General features: G+C 34.6%; 2 protein-coding genes across 7 annotated transcripts; one reads left to right on the top strand and one right to left on the bottom strand.

Moving 5' to 3' along the window:
- Positions 1–2,297: 2,297 nt before the first annotated feature.
- Positions 2,298–9,477, bottom strand: LOC113731978 (uncharacterized). Of its 6 annotated transcripts, none has more exons than XM_027257545.2 (10): positions 9,040–9,475; positions 7,043–7,114; positions 6,827–6,954; positions 6,451–6,611; positions 5,701–5,770; positions 4,922–4,976; positions 4,023–4,106; positions 3,898–3,936; positions 3,313–3,359; positions 2,298–2,678 (listed from the first exon to the last, which is right to left on the bottom strand). In XM_027257545.2, exons 1-10 carry the CDS (start codon positions 9,196–9,198, stop codon positions 2,570–2,572), a joined length of 924 nt encoding a protein of 307 aa, XP_027113346.1. In that variant the 5' UTR covers positions 9,199–9,475; the 3' UTR covers positions 2,298–2,569. The 6 variants fall into 6 exon arrangements, 4 of the variants coding, with proteins under 4 accessions (XP_027113346.1, XP_071936038.1, XP_071936037.1 ...); XR_011840443.1 differs by having other exon boundaries at positions 2,485–2,678; positions 3,823–3,936; positions 9,040–9,476; XR_003458630.2 differs by having other exon boundaries at positions 2,485–2,678; positions 4,894–4,976; positions 9,040–9,476.
- A 3,751-nt stretch (positions 9,478–13,228) lies between these two features.
- On the top strand, positions 13,229–17,641 carry LOC113728774 (cinnamoyl-CoA reductase 1). Its single transcript, XM_072079938.1, has 3 exons — positions 13,229–13,806; positions 15,205–15,554; positions 17,260–17,641. Exons 1-3 carry the CDS (start codon positions 13,312–13,314, stop codon positions 17,411–17,413), a joined length of 999 nt encoding a protein of 332 aa, XP_071936039.1. The 5' UTR covers positions 13,229–13,311; the 3' UTR covers positions 17,414–17,641.
- Positions 17,642–17,821: the final 180 nt, after the last annotated feature.

Below are 17,821 nucleotides of genomic sequence, written 5' to 3' on the forward strand. Positions count from 1 at the left end.
TATATGAAAAGCGGACCCCTTAACATGGAAAGAGACGATCGACATGTCCTACAGTAATCTGGCAAGAAAATGGACAAATCCAACTTAGCACTCCCAGGGTATATAATGTTACTAGTAATTGATTGATCATCAAATCTGGACATTGTCTGACAATTGCTGTTTATAAAAATAGACACCGCAAAAAATGAAAGGTCGGTCGATACTTGATGGCTTGACACGAAATTGGATTCGAATTACTTGCTGGAAAATGGGAACCTATCCACTTATATCCATGTAATTACCCAAAAAAAAAAAAAAAGATTTACATGATTATTTCACCCTCAATCAGATGCCAATAATATTACAAAACAGTCATTTATTCATTTGCTTATTTGTGGATAGAAACTTCAACCATTTTGGGAAATCGGAATGAATTGATGATATCAAACCTACTGATAAATCTATATGCACCCTCTTCCACGACCTTTTCACTTCTCATCAGTAGTTTTATTCCGGATATAAAGCCATGCTTGAGTATATGATTCTTACAAAATTGGGAATTCATAATATCAACCCTTTTTTTTTTATCCAAAACATAACTTAAAATGAAAAGATTTGAAAAAAGAAATGAAGTGAGTTGTACAAATTAATCAGTATCTAAACACTTTATTTGTTTTCCAGAATAAAATTGAGTTATTGAGGTGAATTTTTTTAAAATAGGTGCCCGCTTCACCTAAATTACATCTAACGTATCATGTGAATGCATACATTCAAATTTATTGCACCTTGAACTTAGACTCTTTCTCGAATTAGTTTTACTTTTATCAAAAAAAAATTAATACCAAAAGTCCTTGTTTGCTGGGCACTCCATAGCCAAACCCTATTAAGATTACTATGCTGCGCTAATCTTTGAATTTTCCCTAGATTTGTTTTCTTTTTCTCACCTGGAAAAAGTATAAAGTGTTGTGACTTGCATGGGACATTTCTGGGCGATGGACCAATGGGATTCCTAAACAATATTGGGTTTTAAACTACAAGCAGACCCCTTGAAGTCAAAGAAATCCCAAGCCCAAAAACGTACGATAAGGCTCATACACTGATCCAGGAAAGAAAGATTTGAAAGATGGACTTTGCCACAAAAGAGTGGCCAAAAAAAAAAAAGAAATCCGTCTGAATTAACTGTTTTTCGATGTATTTTTAAAATATTTTACTGTAGCAGTGTATATGACAAATTTTTACTATGAATGTTTTTTGAAATATTTGATATATTATATGGACGAGATATTTTTTGAATTGTTTTTGTTTGTGTATTACTATAACATTGTATTCGAAAAACTTCTTTTGAAAAATAAGCTAATCCAAACGGAGGAATTCAATATAATAATTCTCAGTATTGCTCAACATAAGCAACATTCTTGAATCTGTATATGTCCATCCTCTTGCTTCCGAAAAAAAGAAATAGAGACAATTTCAAAAACCTCCCTCGAGGTTTTTAACAATTTCACTTAGTGTTTTTGAGATTTTCAATATTACACTTACCTCTTTGACCCTATACAATGACCATAACAACCTAAACATAGTACTATTTTTCATGCAATTAAACAATCCGCTCTTAATCTTGTGCATATGAATACATCACACAAATGGACATTTAATGAAAACAAAAGCATGATTCACCCATGAAATAAACCAATCATGTCCTAAACACAATTTTAACATATTACAAATTAGTTTTAGCTTTGATTGAAGGATCTCGAGATAAACAGAAGAAGATGTAAGCTGAAGGGTTAAAAAGGATGGGGCTCGTGTTTGGACTTCAACATTTGAGGGATAAAATATTATACTAATGCAGTTGATGAAATTTTCAAGTTTAATAATACTGATTTTAACTTAGATTAAGGTTTTAGAATTTAAGGACTGATGGTGTGGTGATCATGCTGATAATAGTACTACTTTGAAATATAGGAATATAAAAGGTTTAATATAATATAGATGATAGTTGAAATTAAGCTTGAGATTTCATGCATGTTCCTTTTTTTTTAAGAATTTTATAAAAAGGTAAAATAAATTTCACAATTTTATGAGGACATTTTGAATTATTCATTCAAAATTTTGAACATTGAATGGTTATTGTTACCAAAATGATAAACTCAAGGGAGGTATATGTAATTTTAAAAACTTCAAGGAAACTAGATGAAATTGTCAAAAACCTCAAGTGAGTTTCTGAAATTATCCAAGAGAAATAACAGCAAGGCACAAAGATAAGAGAAAAACAAACTATGCATTATTTAGAGGGTCATCTAATCTCCAACAAAGCCTTGTGAGCAACAAATTGTGAAATTTTACGCATTTCGAGTAGTCATCCACAAAGTATATAGTTTGCACAGACAGAAGTTGAACAAGCAAGCTGTCAGCTTTAAGCTGAGTTGCGAAGGGGACTGAGGTAGGATAACATAACACAGGCAAAAAGCTGTACATGGCTGTGCTGAAATACTGAGAAATATATTTTCAGGCAGATAACTGGACAGCATATGCTTTAATTTTGTTGGCAATTTAGCCAAGGTGAAGGACATCATTTTACGGGGACAAGTCATCTTCGGGACTCATTTTCAGATAACTTGTCTCTGAGATCCTTGAGGGCATCCACTACCTCTGCATCAAGATTGTGCTTCAGCAATTTACCTTGCATGGAAGTCGATCTGCACAGGAATGTAAAACATTAAAAGCTTAATGTTAACAGAACGCCAACCTCCCTCATGTTTTGGGTCTAGCCACAGCCACGAAGAGAATCATACAGCAGTAAAGATATGGATTTTATGAAACAGTATGAAAGATCAAAGCCTCCCCTGGCCCCTATGGGCAGATGATGAAAAGACAAACTTAATATAAAGTGGGGAATGTTCACTAACTCCAGATTGGTCGGGCAAAAAATTAAGGTCTGAAAAAAGATGACAAAGTAGCCAGCCTTGCCGTCAGTCATCTTGCCTATTTGGCTTTGGGGCCTACCATGGTGTCATAGTTGATAGCTTACTTAATAATAAGTACTTCACAGGAATAAGAGCTACACCAGCATTATGGGAAGGGAGCATCCCCTGCCCATCCAGTTATTTCCATACAAACTGCAGAAGTGAAAGCATCTGTCCGCGGTTCATTTCCTATAGCCTTGAGTAATTTCACTCCATTTAACTTATTCAAGTATCAATGGATTAAATGTCCGGATTTACCCATACGTAACTATGTCCAGAATGGGGGGTTGAAAAAATGACAGAGAAGGATGGGCAAGCCGAAAGAAAAAGAAAGAATTGATGAGATCACACAGAGCAAGAATTGTACCTATGTTCACGGAGCATCATCTCCATCTCTTTTTGCGAAGCTTTTATCTGCATTAGTCTTAAAGCATCAAAAACTTGAGCAAAGAATGAGCGAAAAACTAACTAATGGTTATGAATATCTATCTAACCTAGAAGTCCAACTTCATGCCAAATGCACACTTTCTGAAAGTTTAAAATCTATCTAAATCGTGATTATACTAAATATTGTTCAGTCTAAATACACATCAATCCCAGCCACACCACCAAAACAAGGGCAAAAAGAAAACAGAAGGAAATCAATAATCTCTCAGCAATAAGATGCAAATCAAGAAAATTTTCAGCTTGCCACAAAATTAATCAAGGAGAAACCTGCAATTTGTTAAGTTTGCAAGGACAGACCAGGAATTTTCACTGAACCAAAAAATCAAAGTCATACTGCATATGAAGTCACTCATCACTGAGTAAATTAAGATTTTAAACCCCGATCCCCAACTCTCCACAAAAAGAAAAAATGGATATCTAGAAAACCTACAATGACATCATACTGACTCCCATTCGATTATCATGCTAAAGCACAATATGCCTCCATATTCCTTTGGAATTTTACCTCAGACACCAAAGCCTTGCTACTCCATACAAAAGCTCCCTAATGAAGATATTAAAACCAGTATCAGTTTTAAATTTGGCAACAACTGTATAACAGGATTACTAATCTACAAGTTCAGGGCATACTGCTCCATATGCAGCATGCTGCTGAGAACGATCTGATGTGACAACCCAAACTTTTGGACAGCCATCCTCTCTCAAAGCTACAACCTAATCATGTGACAGAAATATCAGAAGATCAATGCAAATGGTAACTTTACAGAAAGAAACAGTTTCTACTAAGAAAGTAAGATGATCACAAAATTGTCATGTATGTGAAACTATGACAGCCAAATGACAACAGAAACTGCACATAACATGTCACCAAATTGCAATAATAACAAGAAGGTGCAGCAAATAGAACTGCTACACACCCTGACAGGCTGCACAAGTATATTGTCTTTGCTATGAAGCAGAAGCTAGGAGATCACAGTTACACTTTCAAAAGCAGAATGCACTGCCACAATCTCAACTAAGACCACAACCCTAGCCCAAAATTATTGAATAAATACCTAGTCATTGGAGTAAAAGATAAATTATGTTAAAAGAGTGAGAAACTGAAAAACAGTAGAAGCAAATGTAAGATTTTGGAACTCAAAGATGAAGTTTTTCTCGTTTTAGTTCATTGCCTAACAGTCATAAGCTATGACTTCTATTCTTGCATGCTACTCCTAGTCCTGGGCAAACTAAACAAGTTATATTTACGTAAAAGATCAAAGAAGGGACAGGAGGTGGATAGAGTTCTTAAGTTTAAAATTAGCAAAATTGATGAACTAATTTTGAGATAACAACTAGAACCACATTCATTTCATCACCTGGAACTTTAGCCTGAGCTAGCTAGTCCATCCGGTGGAGATTCTTACTTCTAGAACACATTTCATTAAGCAGTAGTGAACGAAGAATTTCTAGAACCATATTGAGAAATTACACAGGAAAGAGAGTCGTGTAAATGATTAACCTGACTCAAGTGGCAAGATAAGATGTACCTCTTTCTCAATCCAAGCATCAGCACAGGTTTCACTCGAATACACCATGTCAATGCTGCAATTTCACAACTTTTAAGGTTATGAAAACTTCTATCATGCTTATCAAGCAAAGAACCGCTAATGTTCAATATAGACAACTGAGGCTAAAAATGGATTTGAAACACAAAGAAACTTGAGACACCATTAAAAGAGAATACTTTTCACACAAGTTTTTCCATCTTCCTCTCAAAGAGAATTATAAGCAACTAACCTTGCATCACCAAAATGAACATATAGATCTATTGGCAAGAATGATAGTTAAATGATTTTCTATTTTACGTCAACTGTAATATATTGACATACATAACTTCAAGAAAACAATATATACAAATTCTGTTAGTGAATGCTTATGGGCATATTGAGGACTGAAAAAACCAATGATTAGTTGCAGAACCACTATTCAATGTGTTGTTGAACAATAAGAATGATGTGACAGGAGCCAACCAACACTGCTATTCATTAGTGCTTGACCAACAGAAATGTGTCATAAAACTAATTTGCTGAACTCATTCTTAGATGACTCCACTAAGGAGAACAGATGTACTCTAAAGATTCCTATAGACAAATAGTCTCAGGAAATTATAGGCAGATACTTGCACTCTGATGCTTTGCAAAGAATATACATTGTGACAGAACAACAAAAAGTTCTTGTAATCCAGAATAATAACTAATAGATAATATTAAATTGAATGGGCATACTGATGTATAAACACAACAAAGACATAGGAAAAAGAAGTTACCCAGCAAAACTCTCTTTATGTGTTGGCAGCCCTGACATCATGGCATCAAATACAACCACCACTTTCACCTCTGCAAATGTATACAAAGCTATAATGAGTTTCAACAGCAACATGATATTTAACAAATGCTGTATCCTATTGCATTTAAGAAAGCGTCCATGCGAAAGGACCTGCAATTCGTTATAAAATATAATATTTTAGAAACGTTCTAGATAGAAACCAAATCCAATGGCAATTTTTCTCTTTTGGAGCAAATGTACAAATCAGAAAACCTTTAAAAATCACTAGAACTCAACTTACGTGATAAAAGAAATGGAGATTCCCAATCTAAATATACAAAATTCTTTTAGGCACAAATATTAAACAGAGTAAATAAACTGATATAGGGTAAAAAATCCATAGACAAGAGTGCTGAAGAGCCATTATTTGAGAAAAAGTATGAAACTAAGAAAAAACTCCCCCCAAATTATTAATATGCAGCCAAGAATAGTCTAACAACAATATTTTGAAACTTATTAGGGCCAAACAAAATTTAGGACGAAAATGAGTCAATAAAAGCATACCATGCAAAAGAAAAAATTAATTTCGAAAATCTACACAAACAAGAGCAGAGCAGAATCCACCTTAGATTGATTAAGCTCGGTCATAATTATCAAAAGAAAGAGAACAGGAGACTCTAATCATACTACTTGAAACTTTAATAATAGAGTCCACACAACGTAATACTACCAAAGGAGAAAATGCACAAACCTCTTAGCGTGCTAAATGTAATCAGTTCATCAACAAGCTTTTGCCGAGCAATGTCTAATCTGCCAGTTGTGAAATGCTTCTTCAATTTTGGCCAATATCCACAGACATTATAGCCATCCACAAGCAAAACAGGAACTGCTGTTTCTATGCCTTGGTTTGTGCTATTATAGAAATAAACAATTCAAAGAATTTCAAAATAGCTCCAAAAAGCAACCTAGTATAACCTATGTTACTCAGACTCAGCTACCAAGTCCTGTCAACATGGCTACTGTAGTGCAAAATGAAGAGTCGGACAGATACAGCAGGGCAAAGTGAAGAGTCCAAGTAACATAGAGTATAACAAATGATACCCAAGAAGACCTGGAAAATGAATTACTAGTAAAGGCTCAAAGTAGGATCACGATAAAGTTCTGTTTCTTCTTCTAAAATCTCCTCTTTCTCTGCCCTCTTTCTGCGGTAACTAGTTGCAGGCTTAGGTGTGTTTGATTTTCTCTTTTGGAACTCCTACAACAGTATTTTAACAAGAAAATCAATATCAGTAACCATAAATAGTCCCCAATATAGCCAGCGTGAAGCTAAGGTGTTAAATTACCTTCCATAGTCTTAAGAACTGTAAATTCTGCTTCAAGTTTGTTGTGATTCTTGGAGGTGGCATCTCAGAGCCCTGTTACAAGCAAGATTCTTAGAGTTAAAGGTGCACACATCGATAGTTTAATGAATATTGTTCACAAGACCTTTCCAGGATCTTAAGACAAACTCTGAAGAAACCAAGGGTTTTCTCTTGTTTAAAAGCAACGCCCAGAAGACACCAAAAAGAAAAAATCACATTAAATGACTGAAAAGAATAGATATATGATGGGCAGCTCCAAATGAGGGAGATCTGTGGCTTCTTCACATTGGCCTTCACACGGTTCAGAATTTCTTTGGAAGGGAATTTTGGTCTAGATATGGATAATTATACTTTTCTCTACACCCTCTCTTCCTCTTCATTTTGCTCACAAACTTGATGCTGACAAGAAGGTTTAGGTAGATATTAGGTATCACATTGCCTAGAAAGTTTAGTATTCAGGGATATGACAAGAATGTTAAGTGAAAGTACATGGAAATGCTTTACAGTTAAATGCACGTGAATATGTTTATTTCATTACATGCGTTATGCACCTTAAGTAAGACGACCTTAGAAGTATCAAAGATAACCAAGTGGTTGAAATGCGTTATTGAAATGTTGCTACATCAACAAGATGGAAGTGAGTCCATCCTTTGATACTGGCTTCTTCCTTCTCTCTCCAATTTTGGCTCATTCACGTCGTTCTGTTCTGATTCACCAACTCCTATTTTTCCTACTTCTATTCCTTTTCCATATCATTGAAGGAAACTCACGTTTCCGAAACAGAATTTTTTCATCCAACAAGGATCCTGTATCATCTTTCACATTATCCATGTTAACATGGAGAAAAAAGGATCACATATGTAAGATGATTTATCTCTAAGTGCTACAAGGTATTATTTTGACCTCTCATATTTCTTCATTAATGGTTTTAGTGCAGTTCTCTTATTCAATTATAACAAGCCTACAGTACAAAGAAAATTCGCATCATCCCTTTTTTTCCTTCCCTTTTTTGGCATTTCATGATCAGTTGCTTGATATTTTAAAGAGAAGTGTCCCCATTTTTTTAAGTATATATCAATCTTCAGACTCATTTCTGAGTTGGGAAATGGCAGCTATTAATATTTTGTTACTTTTAAGCTCCAAAGATGTATGTAGCATTCCTATTTCTCACAGTACATGGATGCACAATTCAACTGAGCTGTTCTGACCGATTAACAAGAACATACTTGATCTATCTTGCCATGAAACCTAACAGCCGAAATCTCCCAAAAAAGCAATCAAAATGTTAGAATCTTTAGGTTCAAATGTTCCGATGCTTGGTTCTTCTTTGGCCTATATCTTCAGTGATCTCCCATTTAAACAACTACTATCTTTAGCAAAACTAACCTTCAAAGAAGTTTCAAAACACTAAAACCTCAACCTGTGGGACTACCAAGTCCTGTCTTTACAAATGCCTTCTAAAACTCATCCTATACTCCAAAGGACATAATCTTCAAATCTACCTTCTCAGTTTCCTTTCCGCACCCCAAATTTCACCCAAGATAATTCAAATTGTAAAAAGGAATATCAACCCTACTGCATCTACGACAAAAGAAACCTTCTTGCCTTATAAAGGACCTTCAATCCCTCACAGTCATCCATTTTCTTCGAAGAACCTTTTGGTAGCTTTGTACTTGTCTAAATCCATCATACTACATCCCCAAGTAAGGATCATGATCTTCACTCGCCTAAGTATACACTTGACCAAACAAATAACAAAACTTTCTACTTCTCTTTTCTTCTATTCATTTCCCATTTTCGTTTCCTAAGTGACCAACTACTCAACTACAACTTCATATCTTAGCACATAAAAATGCAATCTTTTTCCAAACCATGCACAAAACATAATGTACCGATCACTGATTAACGCACTCAGTTCATATCAGCATCAAATCAATTAAAATATTATCAACAATTCTAAAAGAATCTAAAAATTTTACCTTAGGTGAAGGAGCTTGAGGCTTCTTACTTTTCTTGGCAACAATCTTGGAAGAGTAGTAGGAATGGCAAAATCCATATCCTCCAGTATCAGGACCAGCAAAGCCATTGTATGCTGATAAGACAAGTGAAGTTTTGGCAAGTGATGCGGCAACTTTCATGAGTCCAAGACTATTTCACCAATCTTGAACACCATTTACAGCAAAACTGACGCTCAATCATCTCTGCTTCTCTCAATTATCTTGATTGCACCATACAAAAATGGTATCAGTTAACGATTCTTCTAGTTGTAAGCTATCTTAGTCCCTCTGCAGATATATCCATTGCTAAAAAGAACCCATTAAAATCAAAAGATGGGAAGAAAGAAAAATGGAGGGACTTTCTATTGGTGAAAGCTTCTGTGTCCGGACTACGGTGGTTGTTGGCGTTCATTAGGCCACCCGTTCATTTGGAGCCCAATTTAGTCTTTTCATTAGTCAGGTAAGCTCTTTTTTCCTTTTTTTTTTTTTTTAACTCTGAGCAAACTATACAAAATCAAATCACTACTCACTAGCAAATTTTTCCAACTACTATTAAGGCCACATTTAATGTATGTGTAATTTGAAAACAATTAAAATGAATTAATATTATATGAATTTTGTTTTTAACATAAATACAATTTATATAAACCAATTAAAGAACTTTTATTTATAAGGCTGTAGTAATTTGGTAGTTACAACTTACAATTCTTAAAGGTGGTTCGGAGTAGCTATGTTGGCAAAATATGATTAGATAATTAAGGTAAAAATTTAGTTTCTGCAAGAATAAAATTGAAAATTCAAAAAATGACCAAAAATGTTTACACCAACTACCACCTTTCTGATTTTATATATTGTATATATACTCCAATTATTGAAATAGTCCAATTTTAAAGGAGACTAATTTGTCAATCGACTCATTCAGAAAAGTGGAACGAATAGTGAAAATTCAACAACGTGAACAAGTAAATATTTCTCAATTGAAATTTGGCATTCGCTTTTAGTTCAAAAATTTGTTTTTCCAATGATACTAGCGAAAAATCCTTTGGAAACATGTCAACAATTTAGATTCAAATTGACACATATATATTGAAGAAGGGTGAATTGTTTCACTAGTCCTCAACACTTTTACTTGTCTTAATTTAATCATCTATTCTAATTCATTTGGTTTTTCTCCTCAAAATTTAATCTTTATACCATAGTTCCATATTCTTCTTCAACGGTGCAAGGCTAAAATAGGCAAATCCAAAAGCAGATTGCCCCTTATCGTTCATTACCATCTTTTATTCTTTTTTTTCGGCACACTTTCCAACATATTCTAGTAGTATTCGCTACTGAATTTGATCATGTAGTTGGTTGGACAGAAAAAAAGAAGTTTTTGATAGTTTTTAATAAAGCGAAGCAGGAAAATATCATTACCATAACATTCGGCTAGTGATAAGTTGTCCCGAAAAGCTATGCTAAATAGAGAAAGATTTTGCCAATTAAGGAAAAAAGAAGGGAAGAATGATGGTAGATGGTAAGAAGATGTTCATAGTTTTTTTTTTTTTTTTTGAAAAATGGTTTAAAACGTCTCTCACATTTCATCGAATGAAAATTTTCATCCTTCAATTTTAAAATAGTAACTTTAAGTTTCTTAAAAAATTAAATTGATAAAAATTTGGTTCCAAACTAGTTTTTTTACCATTTTTTATTCTGAATTCACCAAGTGACCTATATATGGTTATGTTTTAATGATAAAAAGGTTAGATCACATTTGTACTTCAAATAAAAAATTAATTTATATTCATTTTTGTCCCTAAAAAGTATGATTGACTCAAATCATATTCATTTTTTTCCTAAAAAAAAGTAGGATTGGACCCAATTTATATTTATTTTTGCCACTAAAAATGTCAGATCTAACCTTTTTGTACATAAAAAAAAAAATTGTATATAAGTTATGTGGTGATTTCAAGTTAAAAGGTGATCAAAAACCTAAGTTGGGATCAAATTTTATTCATTAGATTTTGTAAGGGACATAATATTACTATTTTAAAAGTGAAAGTCAAAAAAATTTATTTGGCGAAATATAAGGAACGTTTTAAATGATTTTCTTTTCTTTTGAAAAATTTTGAATTTTCATTGCTATGGACAAAAAAGATTACACTTAGGTTTGTCTTTACACTTCCCTAAATTGTCAATTTAAATCACTCGACCTCTATACAACTTTGATTCCTTTGACGAATCCCAAATTTCAACCGCTTTTTAACCCTTTTTTGGTCTTAACTATCAGTGAGTGAGCATTTGGGCCTAATGGTGTAATTGAACTGAAATGAACTCGAGCAATGTCATGCTCAAATTCAAGCTCAACTTAAGTGCTTGAGATCGATTGAGCAGAAGAACAGTAGTTCAAATTCGACTCGCAAAGATCATTAAAGAGCTCATACTCGATTCGATTGACTTCGATCGTTAAGTTAGGGTTTAGGTCTTTTATGAATTTTTTATTCCTTTAAAATTTTAAGTGGATTAAATTGACTCTGAAACTAGTTATACCACAGAAGATAAGGGTTGAAATGTCTCAATAAGTTCGGAACACTTATGATCAATTAATATATATATATATATATATATATATTAATGTTGGATAAAACTTATGAGCTATTGAACATAGTACATTCTATACCCCTACTTGAGTATGTTGGGGCTACTGACCCATTAGATAGAACCAATATTAAACTTATCCAGTTTAGTACTGCCATATCATACTTCTCACTTAACTAATTAGCTAAAAAAAGAGATGAAATTGACTCCAATGCCCATGAAACTAGCTCTACTACTGAAGGTAAGAGTTGAAATTTCTCAACAAGTTCCGAACACTTATGTAATCTATCCCATGTAAATATAATTATTTAATATTTATATTAATGCTGGCAATGTTTTAAGACCCAGCCTGGACCGCCCCGTCGAATCAATTAAATCGTCGATAGGGTGGTTGTCCGAGCCGAGTTATGCTTCAAACCCGGTAGGACTAAAAAAGTGTTGTATTGAGTGAAAACCAGTTTCGATTGGTCCAATCGGTGAACCATCAAACCAGAACAATTTTTTCTAAACTAGTTTGGTTCATTCAATTGGTCAAAATTTTAAAAAGAGGAGAAAAAGTAATAAAACAAAAACATAGAAACTAATTAGATAACTGCAACCTATTGTCGACTCAAGTCAAGACCTAAGACTTCAATCTTCTTCCTTTCTTCAATTTACTAATTTTCTTCAATTTTTTCTCTTTTGAATCATCCCTCTCTTTATCATCTCATCATTAATCTCTCAAATTCCTTTGCCAAAGCTCAATTTTGTGTCTAAACTATATGCGCTATGATTTTTTTTGTTTTACTTTGTAATATACTAATTTTCTAAAATAAGATTCTTATTTTCTTGGTGTCAAGCTTGTCATATAGGTATACTTATAGCTCTTTTTTGCCTTGCTTTTCTTGTATTTTGCTTTGTATCTTTGCTTTTCTTTTAGTTTATTTTATTATAAACTTAATAACAAAAGAACCATAGTTATGATCACATGCGTAAACCTTTGCAGTGGGAAGTGTAGATTGCAGATATGATAAAATTAACAATATATAATTTATTTTTTATTTATGTATGACATCACGGATTGAAAATGATTAGCCCAATAGTTGAACCAGTGACTCGTGACCTAGTAACTTTTCCGATTTAATGAACGATTTAGGTTTTAAAACCTTGAATGCTGGACAAGACTCCATTAACTATGGAACATGGTATACCCCTACTTGAGCCTGCCGACGCAGTGAATAAAACCAATATTAAACTTATCCAATTCAGTACGGGCACATCGTACTCCCTCACTTAGCTAGTTAGCTTAAAAAAAGGGATTAAATTGACTCCTATGCCCATGAAACTAACTTATCCAGTAACGGTTGAAATTTCTTAATAATTTCTGAACATTTATGTAATTTAACCCATATAAATATAATTATTTAATAAATACATTAATACTGGATAAGGCTCGATGAACTATGCAACATACTATGCACCTACTTGAGTGTAGTGACCTATCCGATGAAACTACTATTAAACTCATCCAATCTAGTATTGCCACATCATACTCCCTCATTATCTAGTTAGTTAAAAAAAAAGTTAAAAAAAAATCCATATTTAATTCAAGACTCTTTAATTTCTCTATTTCTCACAAATTAAAACAAAAAAAGAAGGAGTCCTTCAATTTCAAGTTGATCCCAGCTTCCAACAGATATGGCTGCTACAAAATTGATCAACACCAAAGAACCAGTGTGTGTAACTGGTGCCAACGGTTTCATCGGCTCATGGGTAATCAAGACCCTTTTAGACCAAGGCTACACCACAGTGCACGCTTCCATTTTCCCGGGCTCTGACCCATCTCACCTCTTTTCACTTCCTGGTGCCGCCGGCGACCGGTTGGTGGTGCACGAGGCCGATCTTTTGGATGCTGAAGCAATGCGCAAAGCCATTGAGGGATGTGCCGGCGGGGGTGTTTTCCACGTGGCATCTCCATGCACACTTGAGGACCCGGTGGACCCGCAAAAGGAGCTGGTGGACCCGGCTGTTAAGGGTACTTTGAACGTACTGGCGGCGGCCAAAATGTACAACGTGAGGAGGGTGGTGCTTACATCGTCGATTTCGGCTATGGTGCCTAATCCGGGATGGCCCGGGAACAAGGTTTTTGATGAGTCTTCTTGGACTGATCTTGACTACTGCATTGCTCGTCAGGTCAGAGGTTCTCTCTTAAGTTACAAATTTTGGATGATAGATAATCTACACTTGGAAACTCTGATCAAGACTGTTGGCATGTGTTTTCTAAATTCCGGTATAAGTTCCTAGAAAGCAGTGGTGGATATACGTAAAATTAGATATCCCGTGTTTGGGAATTGAGGAGAATATCTTTTACTGCTATGAAAAGCAGAAGTGGGGTTCTTTGTTTGCAATTAGCATATTTTTTTTTGAGGTTGTACACAAAATTCAAATGATTTTTTTTTTTCCGGGTGTAATATGAAACGTGACAGGCTGGATTATTTGATGAGGGGTCCTGTTTCAGGGCTTTTCCTTGCTCGAAAGTCGAAACCTATCCTACTTGACCATGCTCAGTCTACTGAATTTAAGCTGATGTATCAAGCAAATTTTTTTATTTAAATAAGTTTTTTTAGTAGTGCTACCAATTGAAGGTTTATGACTTTATTCTGAATTTAACTCTGGAGAGGAGCTTGTAAACTTTGTCAAGACTTTTGGCTCCTCTGAGTGTTGACTATATATAATTAATTAACATGTATTTTATGCGAGAACGGTGATCCCAAACTAAACATAAAGGTATTCTAACAGAGGATCAGTCTGCTAAACTGGAAGTGTATAAAGTGGCTTAGAGTGGAAGACAAACTGACATGGAGGAATAACATTAGAGATGGAATTTCATGTGCTCACTTTTTTGAAAATGAAAGCGTAAAGCAGTCTTTAGCTATATTGGCTGTTTTAAACCCTATTGTGGGGTATGTGTCTAGTCACATGGAATGAGAAAAATTGGAGGACATAATATTGCATTTACTGTGCGCAAATATGCATGTAGGGGCTGCAAATTTATCATCATATAAAGTTGGTGTAGGACGTCTAAGAATTTGTTTAGACATGAATTCTATGAGTTGGTTCACAAATTCATCGGACCCAAAGCTTGAGCAAGACATCCATTTTATATCAACAGCTAACAGCCATGTATTGGGAATGAATAGTTTTTGTGGCAGAAACGTTTTATGCCTAATCCTATATGTTTGTTGCATCTGAATAAAGGATGTGAATACCAGAGGTCAAACTATGCATTTTACAGCTTTCATTTTGAACTAGAGGGGCTTGGTAAAAAATTATGTTTAGGTAAATGTTCATTGACTAAATCTTATTGAACTTTTTTTAGTTATGAACGTAATAAATGTGAAGAACTGTGTATTCTGCACATATAAGGTAATTATATGATTGTGTTGCCTGTTTATGTATGCTAAGGGAACAAGTTGTTTTGCCCTATATTGATTAAGTGAGCTTGCATTCACAGAATGAAGCTTGATGCTTGTTGGGTGCACTCAGTGAAATTTGGTTATAATTACTTTTTATTGGTAACTGTTGTTACAGAAATGGTACCCCGTGTCAAAGACACTAGCTGAAAAAGCTGCATGGGAATTTGCAGAGATGAACAAATTGGATGTAGTTGCAATCCTCCCAGGAACATGTCTTGGCCAACTTCTGCAACCTTGTTTAAATGCAAGCTGTGATGTTTTGCAACAGCTGCTTCAGGGATCAAAAGATACACAGGAGTACCATTGGCTGGGGGTTGTGCATGTCAAGGATGTGGCGAAGGCACAAACACTACTTTTTCAAACTCCTAATGCTTCTGGGAGATATCTTTGCACTAATGGTATCTACCAGTTCAGTGATTTTGCAGATAGAGTCTCAAGACTTTTTCCTCAGTTTCCTATTCACAGGTCTGTGCATTTTGTTTCTTTATATATGTCTTTGTTGCATCTTCTTAGGCCTTCCATAATCAGATCCTCATTTCAAATGAATTGGTTACTTTGTTTCTACTTTGGAATTTTATGTTGGCCAAAGTAGAGTTACATAACTGAACTGTACTTTTACAAATTGAAAGCTGCAATTATAAACCTTGTGTCTTCTGCTATTCAAAAAATTGTTTGAAATTCTAACACAAAATTCAGAGAGGGAACATAACTGGTCAAACCCTAAAATCACCTATTTTACTGTCAAATAATATCTCCCAGATGTGCAACACTTATGGTGCTAATACTTCAAAAGTCTCTTAGTGAAATTGAAGAGAAAAATATTTTTATCCTCTTGGGGAACTCTTCATGAAAGGAATTTATTTAGTTTGTAGTAGTATCTAAACCTAAATTAAGTGTGAACCAGTAAATTAACTGGATCATGGTGGTCAAATTTCAGTTTGACTGATTTGACAGATTAGGCAGTTAGTTAAGATTCAATTTGAACCCTCATCATAAGTTAAAATGTGAGGGGATCAAACACTTCGAAATGAAAAAGAAGAAGACTCGTGACTATCAATCAATTGGGAGTGTGGTGGAACTTAATTATCTGTATGCTACAGAGTTGAGAAACTATGTCTTAACTCTACAACTTACATCAGCCGGCAAAATCTATAGAGTGTCAAAAATTTGTCATTAAATGGAAATTGCAGTAAAAAAGAACATCCCCAAGCCCTCATCTATTTTAGAACACATGTAATTTACAATTATGGCTGCAATGCCTTGAATCTGGATGGCCAGTATACATGAATTGCTTTCTAGCTCTGAAAAACATGTGCCTTTCCATCATGAAAACAGTGAAGAAGGATTTAGAAAGAGCTCAGAGGACCCAGATATATGGCATTAATCATGCCTCATAAGATGCAGAAATTGTCGTGTTTATTTTTCTATTGACATGGATTTTAAATATTTGGTAACTTTATCTTTCTTGTTTCAACCATGTTTACATGATTGTCCATAGTGGTGGTTCCACCCCACAGGGTGGAAGCTTCTACTCGATTGAGAAAAATTATTACACCTCATATGTAAAATCTTGGCATGCAGGCCCCAGCTTCAGTGGAATTTTGTTCTTCAAACTTATCCATACCTGCAAAGGCCATCTTTAGTTTTAACTAGGCCCCAAAATTAATTTGCATGTAGTGACAAAAGTTGTAGGCAAATAAAGTAAAGGATTAGACATCTGTTTCAATCATCTCCATCTTGCTTCCCATACGCCAGCTGAAATATTGTCTTGTCAGGTGCTTATTTCTCAACCAGAAATGTTATCGCTTGTGAATTGAGCATTTTCATGCATGTATGATTTATCAATTATTCGAGCTTCCAATTAATTCAACGTGGCTAAATGACCATTGGTAATGATAACTTTGGTAGCTTCTTTTATGTAATTTCCTTGAGTGATTGATCAAAGGGTATGTCACAACACTCTAGACTAATTTGAGTTCTGGATTAAAGGAAATTCAATTGAAACTAAAGGCTGAGGAGGATGTGGAAGCCAGCATCATATTGACGAATTAGAAACCTGTTTAAGCTAATGAATTTTAGATATTATAAACCTTTTTCCAACGTTATAAGATCCTCTTCATATAATTGACACCTTTTTGTTTGATAATTTTGACCTCTGACTGCTATGCAGGTTTGATGGTGAGACAGATCCAGGTTTGGTGGCTTGCAAAGATGCTGCAAGGAGATTGATCAATCTTGGGATTGTTTTTACACCCGTGGAAGATGCTGTTCGGGATACAGTGGATAGCCTTAAAGCAAAAGGCTTCCTGGGACAGGAAAATTGATCATCTTTACGTCTTTTTCCCGCTAAAACTTACAGCATATGCCATCATTCTTCTTTAATTTTTGAAACTGTAATAAAGTCAATGAGCTGTTTTTCTTTTTGTTTAGCGATGTAATTAGTATCCTTTACAGTTGTATCGGTATTAGGACCACCACATATTACACTGAACCAACTTGATTGTTAAAGATGCAATATATTTACAGAGAAATGAGTAGGCAGCCTTTTTTTTTTTTGGGGTTCATGCAGCTTATCTTATATAGTTTGACCGCTAGTGGATCACGAGGATGCTTTCTTGTTTTGATTGTATCGCCAAAGCCATTGTATGAGAATCAACAGAATAGCACCAAAACTCGGTTTACGATTTGCAGATGGTATAGAATATAATATGGCATCTAAGAAATGTATATCG

Source organism: Coffea arabica, chromosome 2e, assembly GCF_036785885.1.
Source record: "Coffea arabica cultivar ET-39 chromosome 2e, Coffea Arabica ET-39 HiFi, whole genome shotgun sequence".
In the NCBI taxonomy this organism is placed as follows: Eukaryota; Viridiplantae; Streptophyta; class Magnoliopsida; order Gentianales; family Rubiaceae; genus Coffea; species Coffea arabica.